The sequence below is a fragment of the Vidua macroura genome, chromosome 19, assembly GCF_024509145.1.
Source record: "Vidua macroura isolate BioBank_ID:100142 chromosome 19, ASM2450914v1, whole genome shotgun sequence".
Taxonomy (NCBI): domain Eukaryota; kingdom Metazoa; phylum Chordata; class Aves; order Passeriformes; family Viduidae; genus Vidua; species Vidua macroura.
In genome coordinates this window covers 5,512,632-5,525,701 of record NC_071589.1, presented here as the reverse complement: position 1 = coordinate 5,525,701, position 13,070 = coordinate 5,512,632, and the positions used below count along the sequence as shown (strand labels likewise).

At 50.9% G+C, this 13,070-nt stretch overlaps 2 protein-coding genes and 3 non-coding genes across 5 annotated transcripts; 2 read left to right on the top strand and 3 right to left on the bottom strand.

Moving 5' to 3' along the window:
• Nucleotides 1-434: 434 nt before the first annotated feature.
• MRPL58 (mitochondrial ribosomal protein L58) lies at nt 435-2,674 on the top strand. The gene is made up of 6 exons (XM_053994704.1): nt 435-644; nt 985-1,021; nt 1,137-1,196; nt 1,806-1,888; nt 1,993-2,162; nt 2,439-2,674. The coding sequence occupies exons 1-6, from the start codon at nt 480-482 to the stop codon at nt 2,521-2,523; spliced, it is 600 nt and encodes a 199-aa protein (XP_053850679.1). The 5' UTR covers nt 435-479; the 3' UTR covers nt 2,524-2,674.
• A 1,666-nt stretch (nt 2,675-4,340) lies between these two features.
• Nucleotides 4,341-4,413, bottom strand: TRNAR-CCU (transfer RNA arginine (anticodon CCU)). The gene has a single exon. It is a non-coding gene; the product is annotated as a tRNA-Arg (tRNA).
• A 2,364-nt stretch (nt 4,414-6,777) lies between these two features.
• Nucleotides 6,778-12,446, top strand: LOC128817006 (5-hydroxytryptamine receptor 3A-like). Its single transcript, XM_053995073.1, has 10 exons — nt 6,778-6,929; nt 6,984-7,171; nt 8,577-8,737; nt 9,178-9,222; nt 9,317-9,426; nt 10,076-10,242; nt 11,010-11,170; nt 11,323-11,533; nt 11,753-11,872; nt 12,030-12,446. Exons 1-10 carry the CDS (start codon nt 6,778-6,780, stop codon nt 12,254-12,256), a joined length of 1,542 nt encoding a protein of 513 aa, XP_053851048.1. The 3' UTR covers nt 12,257-12,446.
• On the bottom strand, nt 6,922-6,994 carry TRNAR-CCU (transfer RNA arginine (anticodon CCU)). The gene has a single exon. It is a non-coding gene; the product is annotated as a tRNA-Arg (tRNA).
• TRNAR-UCG (transfer RNA arginine (anticodon UCG)) lies at nt 7,234-7,306 on the bottom strand. The gene has a single exon. It is a non-coding gene; the product is annotated as a tRNA-Arg (tRNA).
• Nucleotides 12,447-13,070: the final 624 nt, after the last annotated feature.

The following is a 13,070-nucleotide window of genomic DNA, read 5'->3' as shown; positions in this document are numbered from 1 at the left end:
TCCACAACTGCTTCACTCCCCTGCATCCTACATCCACCGCTGCTATATCAGCATTCAAAGAAATAATTGTGCATATATACATGTGTGTTTGTATGTAACTCTTTAGCGCTCTTGAGAGGATAAAACTGAAGCACGCCGGGTGCAAAAACGACACAAAACATTAAAAAAGCTAGATGTATTTTCATTTTCAGCACTGGCCACCACGCAGGCCTGGGACGCACAGCCACCCCTGACCTCCCTCATGCCTCCGCGGTGCCCCACATACCCCTCTCTTGGCACCTCCCATTAGTGCTGCAGACACCTCCCCGCCCCACAGACCCCCAACACGGACATCACACGCTCAAGATCCATCCCCAAAACCCAAAAAGAGCGCCTTTACCCCTAAATCGCACCCTTCCTCCCTCCGCCCCGCCCCGGAACGCGGCTCACGGCCGCCGTTTCCGCGGGGACGCCTGGCAAGAGAGCACCACGGGGCCAACATGGCGGCGCGCACGCTGCGGGGCCTGTGTCGGCCGCGGCCGGGGCTGGCGCTTCTGTGCGCCCGGTTCTCGCAGCGGGCCGCCGCCGGCACCGAATACCGGAGCTCTCACAGCCTGGACAAGCTATACCCTCCGCGGCAGGACGGAACCGCCGCCCGCACGCCGGTCAGAGGGGCGGGGGGAAAGAGGAAGATGGCGAGGGATGGCGCCTGGGCGTGGCTTATTGAATGATTGACAGCTGGGCGGGGTTATTTCATGGGATGTTGCTGGGTGGGCGGAGTCAGAATAAGGGGCGGTGCCAGTTTGGTGGGCGGGGTTAGTACGAGGGTAGTAATGTCATGGGGCGTGGTCAGGGGCGGGGCGTAGCGCTGTCTTGGCTGTGGTGGGCGTGGTGACGCGGAAGGGGGCGGGGCCGGTGCTAGCCCGCGTTCCCGGGCGGGCGGGGCCGCAGGGACCCCCCCGAACCTCCGGGCCCCCCCGACACCGCCCTCGATGTGTCTTCCAGGAGGAGCTGCAGCCGCCCGCCCTCGACATCCCCATGGGTGAGGCCCCCCCGCCCAGCACACCCGTGCCGGGAGCCGGGCCGCCCCCTCGGGCGCCGAGTCCGTGCTCCGAGCTCGGCCCCGTCCCGGCTCAGCCCCTGACCCTCTCTTCCAGCTCGCCTGACCGTGTCCTACAGCCGGAGCAGCGGTCCCGGCGGGCAGAACGTTAATAAAGGTGAGGAACAGCTTCTCCCTTGGAAAATTCACCATTTTCGGATGTTTTTCTGTACCATATGGCAAAATATTGAGAACTTGAAGTTAAACAGTGTCTTCATGCTGGTGGACACTTATTTTTCATTGTCATCACCCTGCATTTTAACACATCTTCTGAGTCTTCGGAGTGCTGGAGACCAGTGATAACACGTTTGATGCTCCTAGGAACACTTACAGGGATCATTCCTGCTACAGGTGCCACAAGAACCACCAGTTCTATCCATAGATCAAATATAATAGAGCCAACTGGATTCTGAAATTCACTGTGCAATAAATTCTCAGCTTAATTCAAATAAACTTAAAATACTGCCTGTTCTGCCATTAAAAATGAGGTAGGCAGTGGCTGGCAATAAATTCTGTGGTGTCTAGAAAGACAAATACCACGACAGGTAAAAGTTTGACTTGTAGAGTGGTGTGTAAAAATACAGCGAGAAAAGAATTGTGACCTTTCAGGAAATTCATCATGGAATCATTCCATGTTGAAAGCCAGCAGAGATCAGGCTGAATTGTCTCATAAATCTGAGGAAGGCAGGCTGTGACATGGAAACAAGGACCCTGTTTTTCCTCCCAGTGAATTCCAAGGCAGAGGTTCGGTTCCACCTGGCATCGGCCGACTGGATTCCCGAAGCTGTGAGACAAAAAATGGCTCTGATGGTACCAACCCTCCCCTTCCAACCATGGTTTCAGTGTCTCAGTGTCAGAACATGACAGTTCCAATGAGGTTTCAGTGGTCACATCATGTTTTCCCATCCCTTCAGCACAGGAATAAGATAAACCGGGCTGGTGAGTTGATTGTGACCTCGGAGGAGAGTCGCTACCAAATGAGGAATCTGGCGATTTGTCTGGAAAAAATCCGGACCATGGTCACGGAGGCGATCGAGAAACCCAAGGTGGTGTCTAAGGAGTCAACGCAGAAACTCATAGAGAGGTATCTTCATTAAAATGCTCTTTATTTGGGTTCAGGCTATCATGTTACACAATTTAGTTTGCAGCATTTTTAAACAATTTTGGTCATAGTCCTTTAAATTTCCTTTTTTACAGAGTATCACTGATCCATTAGATTTTAACTGCTGTGCTGGGTAATATCCCCAGAACAAGGACTGTTTTTTTCTATCTGAGGATGTTTATTAGTTCATCAGATCTCAAAAGTTGAATATTTAAATGCTTTCTTTGTACACTGAGGGATCTTTTGATTTTGATTTAGGGTGGAAAAAATGAACCGTGAACGGTTACGACAGAAAAAAATACACTCAACTATAAAACAGAGCAGGAAGGCAGATTTTGACTGAGAACAGCAGAGATCCAAGACCTTGGCATTCCATCTTCCTACGTAAGTGGTGTTGGCAGCTGTTGTTGATGCTAAACTCATGAGCTGTATTGAATAAAAATAGCCTGAAAGTGTAAATAAAAATATTTAACATCTTCTTGTGTAGCCAGTGATACACTGTGGTGGCCTGTCAATCATTTTTCAGAATAATTATTGTTCACATTTGAGAGGAACTAAAACTTCTGATTTTTGTCAGCCACTCCTTTTTTTAATGTTCTGAGTGTTCTTCAAGCAGCCTTTGCTCCATCAGAGCACCCTCTTCTGCTGAACACAAAGCTACTGTAGATTTTTGGGGAAAGAAAGGGAAGAGTAAAAGCAATCTCAACAACACATCTATGTAAAAAATAGAATCTTAAAGCGTCAAGATGAATACCTCAAGGATCATCAAGTCCATCCCTTAGAGTATCCACTGTTTCTTTCCTTCTATTTCCTTCCTTTCAGCTTTATTCCTTTTGTTGATTTTTATCTAACCAAAGCACATAATTTAGTTAAGCTAAAGCCACATCAGAAATCTCAACAGCAGGAGACAGAGCCCACCCTGGAGTGCAGGAGGCTTCCGGCCTTTAAAGTGGGACACCAGAATCCTTTGGATGATGAATCCTCCAGGCTCTTTAGTGGAGCCTCTTTAAGGAGAATGAAGCTCTGTGGTGTGATGTGTTTCGCCACTGCCAAGTAGGGGCTCAAAGAAATCAAAATTACCCCTTTTTTGGTGTTTGGCAGGACCCCAGTGGCCTAATGGATAAGGCATTAGCCTTCTAAGTCAGGGACTGTGTGTTTGAGTCCCACCTGGGGTGGGGAGAGGTGGATCTGCTTTAGGAAAAGCCAAATAAGAAAGAGAAGTCATCCCTGGGGTTTATTTGGGACACACAGAGGTATCAGGGCTCTGCTCCAAAGCTCCTTTGGAAGTGGAGCTTTGAGCTCTCCCCAGCAGAATATTTCCATCTGCAAAAACAGCATTCAAAGCCCACATCCTCCCCAAAATGGAATGCTGGGGGGATGCAGGAGCACTCCAATGCATCCTGACATCCCAGAAAGCCCTGCCCTGCCCTCTGCACTCCTGCTCAGCACCAGGAACAGACACCTCATTTCACATTTTCCCCCACTGCAAGCTTTTCTGCAAGGAATCACTGAATCATTCAGGGTGGAAAAGACCTCTAAGAGTTATTGAGTCCAGCCCAGTACTGCCATGTTCACCATCAAACCATGTCCCCAAATACCACATCCACACACGTTTTGAACACTTCCGGAGACGGTGAATCCCCTTCTTCCCTGAGCATGGGAGGGGAGTCCCTGCCAGCACCCCTCTCACAGGTGCAGGTGTCTGAAGCTCCATGCTGTGCCCTAACCTTTACAAACCAGGGAATGTCGCTGCTTCCGATGTTTTTGTGACACTGAACATCCTCCTGCCATCACCATCTAGGACAGCACCAGCCTCAGCCAAGCCTCCCCATCCCCATGAAATCTTGCTGCCAGGATCACCTGCTGCTCAGGGCTCCTTTCCCTCAGATTAGAAGAACTTTGGTTCAAGCAAAGATGTAAAGCCTTGGATGAGCACGTGACGTGGGGCGTGGAGGAGCTGGGAATTTCAGGGATTAAAAGCAGATTCCGAGGTTGCACCTTGTTTAACACCGTGAAAAATGTCTGATTGATACTCGGAGGTGCGGCACGGAGAGCAGGGAAGCCGCACGGGGCTGCGGGAAGGGCTCATCGCGTTCCCACCGGCGAGCAGAAGAGAACGATCTGGAGCTCGGGAGGGACACCCCGGCGGATGAAAAGAGTCACCCCAGATGGGACTCGAACCCACAATCCCTGGCTTAGGAGGCCAGTGCCTTATCCATTAGGCCACTGGGGCTATCTACTGAAGGTTTTAGGCGCCATCACTTAACTCTCTGCTGGCCAGGTGGGTGTGTGGTCGTTATGCATGAGGATGGGGGGGTCCTGTTCCGTATTTCCGAGACCAACCCAGCCTGAACGGTCCGAGCGAGGCCCCGCTCCCCACCCCCTCCATCTCCTACACCTCCCGGCGCAGCTCAGAAGCGCCAAGGCGAGGTGGGGATGTGCGTGGGTGATTGAGATCCCCGCGCAGCCCCCTCGGCCCCGGGAGCTGGCAGTGTCGGTTTGGGGTACAATGAAGCCCCGAACCGTCGCCGGACCCCGCGGAGGCAGCGCGGGGGGGCCGAAGCACGGGGTAGTTGTGGCCCTAGTGGCCGAGTGGAGAAAGCACTGGCTCCCCTTTGCAGAAGGTGACGGGTTCGAGTTCCACTTGTGGTATCAGAGCTTTGAAACACCTACTATGCCGGCTGGATCCAGCAGTGCTCTGCACACAGAGGGGTAGCGGATTGATATTCCCCACTGAAACACGGCAAACCTGAGCCTCAGCCAAACCTCCCCGTAACTCTCCTGGCACTACGGGAAATCACTTTGACTCTACCCTTTCCTTTTCCGAAGAACCGGCCCCAGCTGGAGCTCAGACCCCACCCGCCGCCGGTTCCGAGCTCTGGTTCACCCGCTGCCGCTCCGTAGGGTATGAATTACCCCTCATTAACAGAGGACCCGGGGCAAATCCCACCCTAAATCACCTTAATCTGCCTCTACTGCATGCACGTTCCTGCATTTAGCCCGCTGAATCCCCACCTTAGGGAGCTCTAACCCCGCAATGAACCCCCGCCGACGGGAAATGGAATGCTTCGAGTACTTCCCGGCTTTAAAACAACCACGAAGGGACTCGAACCCTCGAGTCTTCTGATCCGAAGGCAGACGCTTTATCCATTAGGCCACGTGGGCACCCACGCGGGGGGGGAGGGGGGGGCCGTGTCACGTAGTGTCAGTGCCCCCCGACACCCCGTGGGTATCCTCCACATTCGTTTCAGGGCATCCTCCACTGTTCATCCCTCCTGGAAGTGTGGCTGGCTTTCCCAACCCAACCCTGGTGATGAAGGTCCCCCCTCCCTGGGACCCTGTGTGCCACTAAGTCACTGTAGATGTGACCATCACAGTGTCACTGTGCCATCAGTGATAGGCACCAATACAGCAGAATGCTGTAACACTACTGGAAAAACACCATGGGTCTCATTAACCCCCTGTTTGTTCTCCTCCTGCTGCAGCCACTCTCCCCAAAACCCGTGTTTCTCATCTAATCCCGAAAAAAGTTTCCCAAAGCCCACCCCAGGAAGGTATTTTAATCAGTCATCCAGTGCCAAGGGCTTGGGTAGGTTCGTTGCTTTCCAGGCAGCAGAGCCTTCCACACCTAAGAGAGAAAAACTACTTAAAAAGAAACTTCACTTTGTGTTTTACTGGTATGGCATTACCCTGACCACAGCTGCCTTTAATATCCATTAACTCTGCAGGAAAAGGCCCTCCAGACAGCTTTTTAATGCAACGAATCTGAGAAGGCATTATCCCAAAGGCACTTACGGGGAGGACTTTGGTCCCAGGGCAGCACAGCCGACCCCACTGACCAGCCCCTCATGGAGGTGTGGTTTGTGGTGGAGTAAAGCTTCCCGACCATCCCAGCTTGTCCTGCTGGGTCCCCCATGCAAGGTGGACATGAACCAGCATCAATGAGCTTTTTGTTGGGGCTCGGGTGCAGCTGATAATACAGGGAGCACCTGGAAGGAGAGAAAAATTCAGCTGAAATTTAAGAAAAACCCAGCTCTGCCCAGACAAAGGTAATTAAATAACTGCAACTGCTCTGCTTTGTTGCCTTCTGGGACACCTTGAAGGATGTCCATGACCTGGCCAGAGCCATACTTTCACTGACATCCCTCCAAAAATCAGCCTTTCATTAACACCTCTCCTCTCATCCTCAGGTCCCAAAGCAAATCTGGTTGTTGTCCCCTCGATCACAGCCTCTCCTGAACTTTGGGACCACACAATTTATTGCACCAAACATCCACCTTTGCACCCAAGCCTGGGGCAGTTTGTAGCAGCTCCTCGTTGTTTCCCTTTTCCATGAAATCTAAACAGGGACCACTGGCCGGGAGCAGACAGTCACATCATCCCATCAACAGCGGCTCTTGGCTCATGGAGAGAGCCTGGAGCTGCCATGGGGACTTCACTGTCCCAAAACACATCATGGACCATCCCGACCTTGCTTTTTGGTCTTTCCCCACATCAGACTCTGTGTCCAGTGCCGTGCTCAGACAGGGCGCTGGTCTAGCCACATCTCGGAGTTCTCCCTGGGAATCAACCTCCTCACCTGGCATCTCCCACCCGGATGAGGAATGTCTTCCCACTAGCAGCAATAGCCGGCAGCGGCAGGAAGAGGAAGAGGAGGAGGTGGAGGTGGAGGAGACCCGGCGGCACTGAAATGGGGAGAAAGAGCATGGAAACGGAGCTGACAGAGGCAAAACGGAGGGCTCACCCCAGGTGGGACTCGAACCCACAGTCCCTGGCTTAGGAGGCCAGTGCCTTATCCATTAGGCCACTGGGGCTGCGCAGGGCGCGCGCCCCGGCCCGCGGGAACGGCGCCGACCCCGCGCTGTGGGGGCGTCCCGGGGCCGCCCGCGGGACGGGACGGGGCCACCGCGGGACGGGACCGGGCCGCACCAGCAGCGCCGCCACCCAGCCTGGGCTCGCGTCTTCCCTCCACCCCGCGGAGGGGCAGATATGCAAGGGAAGAAACGGGAAAAGATTATTTAAAAATTGGGGGGGGGGTGGCGGGCGAAAAGACCGACCACGAAGGGACTCGAACCCTCAATCTTCTGATCCGAAGTCAGACGCCTTATCCATTAGGCCACGCGGTCGCTGTGTGATGGGGGCCTCGGTGATGATACTAATCCCCGGCATCACCCCCCACATCCCTCCTGGATACCGCCGGAGCCCTGGGCACTGACCGCGCCGGGGACGCGGGCCCGGAGAGCACACGGGGGCCGCGGGAGACACGGGCGTGCATGGGGGACATGGGAGGCCGGAGGGGACAGGGGACATGGCAATGGGACATGGGAGGCCATGGGGGACAGGGGGCATGGCAGGGGACACGGCTGGGGAAGGACCATCTGCTGCCATGGAAAATTCTGCTGCTGGAGGGGGAATCCACTGTGGAACTTGCTGACTGCAATTGTTGGCCTGGAGCCATTCACAGAATCAGAGAATCACGGAATATCCTGGTTTGGAAGGGACCCACAAGGATCACTGGGATGACAGCAGAAAAAAAAAAAGGCAGAGATGGAGAGGAGGGCAGCAGAGGAAAACACAGACAGATAAAAAAACCCCAGAAGTCTCTGAGCCTTTCATCTTAACTGTGAGGTCTCAGAAAAGAACATAAGGAGCATGGGATATCAGCAAGGGGGCAGAACCAGAAAATCCATGGGTGCATGGAGGGCTCAGTGGGAAATGACACAGTGTGGTCTGCTGGGAAGCAGGACGGGGTTCCAATGAAAGCAGCCTCCTCCACAGCCCTCAGTCACACAAGCACTAATTCCCAATCCTTTTCACTGGGGTTGCAGCAAACTCACAGCCCTGTAAATGAGACTAAATTAGCTACTGAGTAGCTCTGGTTCTTTGCCTCTTCTTTGTAGGGATGGGTCCTTTGTTTTCCTCTCCTTCCAATTCTTGGATTTTTTTTTAATGACCTTATTTTTCCTTGACCACAACTAAAGGCTACTCCCAAGAGCCAGTTGAGTGCATCAAACCATTAGCAAATTCTTCCTCCTAAGAGATAAAATGTCTGTTTACAAAAATCTATCCCTCGTTAATAAATATCAAATCAACTTCCACACAACAAATGACGTGTTCTGGACCGGTTCATAAGATACACGGTACCATTCTCCTCCTTATTTGGAAGCAGGAGATGATGCAGAGAGTTTTTGTAGCCATCCTCACCTTTTCTCTTGGGACAGGTAAGTGCAAGGGGGATAGAAAACCTTTGAGGAATTCTGTTCTCATCTGTGTGAGAAGGGATTTTTGTGTGTTAATTATGTTTTTCACATCCACAGCTCCACACCCTTTCTTTTTTGATGCATCTCTCGAAAGTTGCCTGATGTTTTTGTGTTTCAAGTGGAATTCTCTTTCCAGCAGGGGCTGCTCCAAAGTACCTCTGCACCTACTATGACATTGTTGACTACCTGAACATCTCCTCTCATGACAAGCTGCACACATACATTCTGCCCAAGAAAGGCTTGAAGGAGCCTGTGGAAGTGACGATGGATTTTTTTCTGGTGGCAATTCTCTCTGTGGTAAGGACCCAAAATGAGTCTTTACAACAGGAAACTGGGCTATTACTAGGCCAGAGTTTGAGTCTTCTGACAGCAAGTCCACAGGAGTGAGAATCAGCCCCTTCCACTTCAGCTTTCTGCTGTTGGAAAGCACTTTTGGAAAATCTGGGGTATTTTCTCCCACTCCTTCCAGAAGTCACATCCAGACAAGCAGCCTGCTTTGTAAGAGGCTCCAAACACCCTGCAGAGTGCCTGAACTGGGCAGTGCGTTTGCAGGACACTGCCGTGGAAATAATCTATTGTTTTTCCTAACCACTGGACTGTGTGCTCCCACTGTTCAGCCGTAGGATCAAGAGCCATGAGCTCTCTTCCCAAGCCCCATTGCTGCAATCTGTGCTCAGGGAAGAGCTTCTATGTTGGATACATCTAAGAAAATCAGCTAAATATCTTTGTTTCTCCAGGTGGAAAAGCTCCAGACAGTCAGTTTTTACTTCGTCCTGAACATGGTAGGTCCCTCAAGAGCGTTTCTCTCCTGATGCCCAACACAAAGTCTGGTGCCTAGCCCAGAGCTCATCTCTCTCCTGCAACTTCTTCCCTCAGGAATGGCAGAACCCTTTTGCAACCTGGAACCCACGGGATTTCTGTAACATCTCTGAAATTGTCCTGCCCATGGATACGTATTGGTCGCCCCCCATCTTCTTCTTAGAGCGGTACGTTCCCCTTTCATTTTTATCCGCTGGCTTAACAGAGGTACAAAGGATACAAACTGTTGGTTATATTATAGGAAATGGGACAAACTCAGATGGCTAAAAGTTGTTCCCTTGAGCTCTCTGTAACCGAGAGCCTCCTAATTTAGATTAATGGTGACCACAGTTTATACAAAGCACTTAGTGGCTATGTAATACTGTAACAGCTCCTGGAATATCCCATCTGGGCTGTAGCTAAAGCCAAGGAAGCAGCAGAAACCAGCACTGCTGTGGAATAAAGTGACCTTTAGTAGTGTGTGAAAAGATACAGGGCAGAGCACTGAGGGTCTGACAGAGGGATGGGCACGTCCACCAGCTCTCCAGAGGGAGAAAGGAGTGGGAGGCAGAGCCAGGAATGAGCCCCTGCCCTGGTGAGGGCAGGAAGCAGAGGGCAAAGAGGCAGGAGGTGCTCAGGAGGTGCAGAGCTACAGCAAAAATTGATCCCAAAGGGCTCATGAGCCCTTCTCCCAGACCTGGTTTCCTCTCTTCTTGCTGCATCCCATGGCTGGGTGATGGCTAAGAGCCCCCCAACAGGGTGTTCACAGCTTGGTTTTATGGGACTGAGGCACAGGCAGCATCTCAGGCTCAGGCTCTCCCTGTCTGTTCCCTCCAGAGTGAACGGGCAAAATCCAGAGCTGAATTACGTGGTCCTCATGCACAACGGCAGCTTCAACTCCACCCGGCCCTACCAGGTCACCCTGACGTGCAGTTTGATAATCCTCAAGTTCCCCTTCGACACCCAGATGTGCAACTTGAGCGTAGCTTCATTCCTCTACCCAGGTACAGCTGCAGGCTGAGCTTTACCACCTCTGGGCTGATTTTGGAGAAGGAGGACTAGATGAAATGGGCCCTGGTAACTCCTGGGCTCCTGAGCAGCCCCATATGCTCACAGTGGGGTTGAGGTCATATGAGACATGGGAAAATTAGTTAAAATGCTGCCATCCTGTCCTGGCACATTTCCCAGCAATATCTCTGGAACAATCCAGATGTTCTGTGGCAAGCCCCTCCCAGGACTGGTTTCTACAAACCAAGAGACCCGAGACCAGGAGGCTTCCTGCAAAACTGCTACTTGTTCACATAGAATTTTGCAGGACTGATCTTTAAACACACCCGAAAGCCATAGAAATGGGAGGAAATTAATCATAGAATCCTAAGGTTGGAAAAGATTTCCGAGGGCATAAAATACAACCATTAAAAGGACAGTTTCAGGGATTCAAACTGCAGTTAGAGTTCACCCCTACAGGAAGGGTTGAAACATAAGCAGAGGTGATACAAAATCTCCCTGGTCCCATCCACAAAGGATAACTGCCCTAATTCAACAGATGTTTCCCCTCTGATCCACAATCCCAGAGGTCTAGCCAAGCCTCTTCACAGAGACCTTTTTAATTTCTCCCTCATGAGCTGAGAAACCTGAGCAGTGCATGAACCTTCCCACTTCCTTTCTGCATACACCCTCAGCTGGGTGGGAAAGGGAGAGGAATAACTGACCTCTAACAAATTCCTAAATTCTTCCACTTCCCTCTCCCCTCTGCCTCCTGCCCAAGCAGTAACAGACTTTGTCATGAAGACGAGACGGACACCAGCTGAGATCATGAAAGACAGCAAGAGCTTAATCCTAACTGATGGAGAATGGAAGTTTACCAACCTGAGCATCATGGAATTCACAGCAATGATGGATGACAAAGGATTTTCTGTGGTCACCTATGTGGTATGGCAGCACTTCCATATTATATTGCACTGATTTGGCACCAAAAAAAAACCCAGTATAAAACAAGATTATTTTTTACATTAGGGGACCAGCATTTGTCAACACATTGAGTCATCTCCTGCTCATCAAACTTTGCCCATCTTCCTCAACAGATTTCCATGGAGAGACGACCCACTCTCTACATTCTGAACTTGATCCTCCCAACGTGTGCCCTGTACTTGCTGGATATGGCTGTGTTGTTTGGTCCCAGCTCTCTCGAGGAGAAAATCAACTTCCAGATTGCCATCATCCTTGGCAGCTCCATGCTAGCTGTGATTCTCAACAACAGCCTCCCAACTTCCTCCAACAAGCCACCCATAATAGGTACCCACCTTTATTCTATAAACCCTGATTTTCACCCAGGTACCAGCCCTAAGGAAGGTTTTTGGGTGTTTATAGGCACGTTCATGAACACTGAAGTGATGATGAACAGCTAAGCTTGATAAGTTTGCTGGAGTTAAGACTTTCCCTGTTCCCCACCAGGCAATGGAATGTAAGAAAATGCCAATTATCCAGAGCTTTCTCTGTTTTCCTGTTCTGCAGTGGTGTTTTTCCTGGGCACCTTCCTGCTCATGATCATGGCTGTGTTAGATACCTTCTTCCTGTTGTACCAGCAGCGCAAATCCCTGCGCTTGGACAAGGTCCTCAGAAGCTTCCAGCAAGGTAAAACAACCCATAACACCTGTAACAGAGTAGGTCTGGGGCATTTTCCTGCACGTTCAGTGGAGCCAGGGTGGGCTTCCTCAGCGGCAAACAGTGCCCGAGGCAGTGTGGGCCATGGTGGCCCCGCTGTGCTGACGCTGCCCTTGGCTCCCTGCAGACCCACAGGAGCTGCCCAAGAGACCCACGGGCAATCTGGCCAAGGGGGGTACCCAGCTGCTGCACCCTCCCAAGAAGGCCCAGGGAGAAGGGCAGCCTACCAAGCGCCTCTGGCAGCTGCAGGAGCTGGACCCGTTTCTTCCAGTTCTGGAGAAGGTGCTTCTCTTCAGCCACCTCTTCCTGTCCCTGTTCTTTTTTACTGTGATTTCTATAAAATGGAGCAGTTGAACATCTACTCTGCCCAGTGCCAGCTCAGTTGTTCTCTACTATGTTGCTTCTGACTCCCTGCTGTAATTTTCTCCTGGTCAATTCATAGAGCTGCAGTTCAGTTTCCTGAATAAAATAAAATTAAATTAAAATCCAAAGCCACAGGACCCAACATCTGCATGCATAGTGCTTTGTACTCTGGTTCAGTAGAACTACAGATGTTCTTGAAGTATTCTGTCAGCTACTAATGTATTTGAATAAAACAGTTGTAAAATCTGAGGATAACACCTTCATTCTACATATCTGTAATTCTGACCTCAAACATGACCAAGAAAGGGAGTTGATTGCCTTCTCTTAGAGGAGTTTCCATCTTGAGGGAAGGTGTTTAAGAATTCCACCTCAGATTATTAAATAAACCAATGCAAGTCTTTACTATTATTTGTGTGACTTCCAGTGAGATCAGGAGCATGCAGAAATACAGGGCAGAGAAAAGGAGCACCATGTTTAAGTGTTTTTAAAAATGACTAAAAAAGTAACTTTTTTTATGTGCATCTCAACACACCTACACTCCTTCAACTCCTTTTGCAATTGGCTTTTCCTAAACAATCACAATCAGCCCAGAAAACAGCCTCAGACCTGTGCCTGCAGAAGTCCTGAGACACTCCAGACACACACAAATCACTGCCATATACACTCCAGCATCTCAAAGGGCTAGACACGTTCAACTTCTGAGCAAGCGTCTGCCTGCAAGGGCAGGAGAACTCCATTCCCTCCACCTCGTGGTTACAGAGAGGGACAGGAGGTTATTTGCATTTCATAGGGCTCACCTTGATCA

Excerpts from the sequence above, each read along its gene's own strand:
- MRPL58 (XM_053994704.1), top strand. The coding sequence starts at position 480 with ATGGCGGCGCGCACGCTGCGGGGCCTGTGTCGGCCGCGGCCGGGGCTG. Across the intron at positions 1,022-1,136 it reads CGCCCTCGACATCCCCATGG|CTCGCCTGACCGTGTCCTAC; the intron begins GTGAGGCCCCCC and ends CCTCTCTTCCAG. Across the intron at positions 2,163-2,438 it reads ACGCAGAAACTCATAGAGAG|GGTGGAAAAAATGAACCGTG; the intron begins GTATCTTCATTA and ends ATTTTGATTTAG.
- LOC128817006 (XM_053995073.1), top strand. The coding sequence starts at position 6,778 with ATGAGGAATGTCTTCCCACTAGCAGCAATAGCCGGCAGCGGCAGGAAG. Across the intron at positions 9,223-9,316 it reads TTTACTTCGTCCTGAACATG|GAATGGCAGAACCCTTTTGC; the intron begins GTAGGTCCCTCA and ends TTCTTCCCTCAG. Across the intron at positions 10,243-11,009 it reads AGCTTCATTCCTCTACCCAG|TAACAGACTTTGTCATGAAG; the intron begins GTACAGCTGCAG and ends CTGCCCAAGCAG.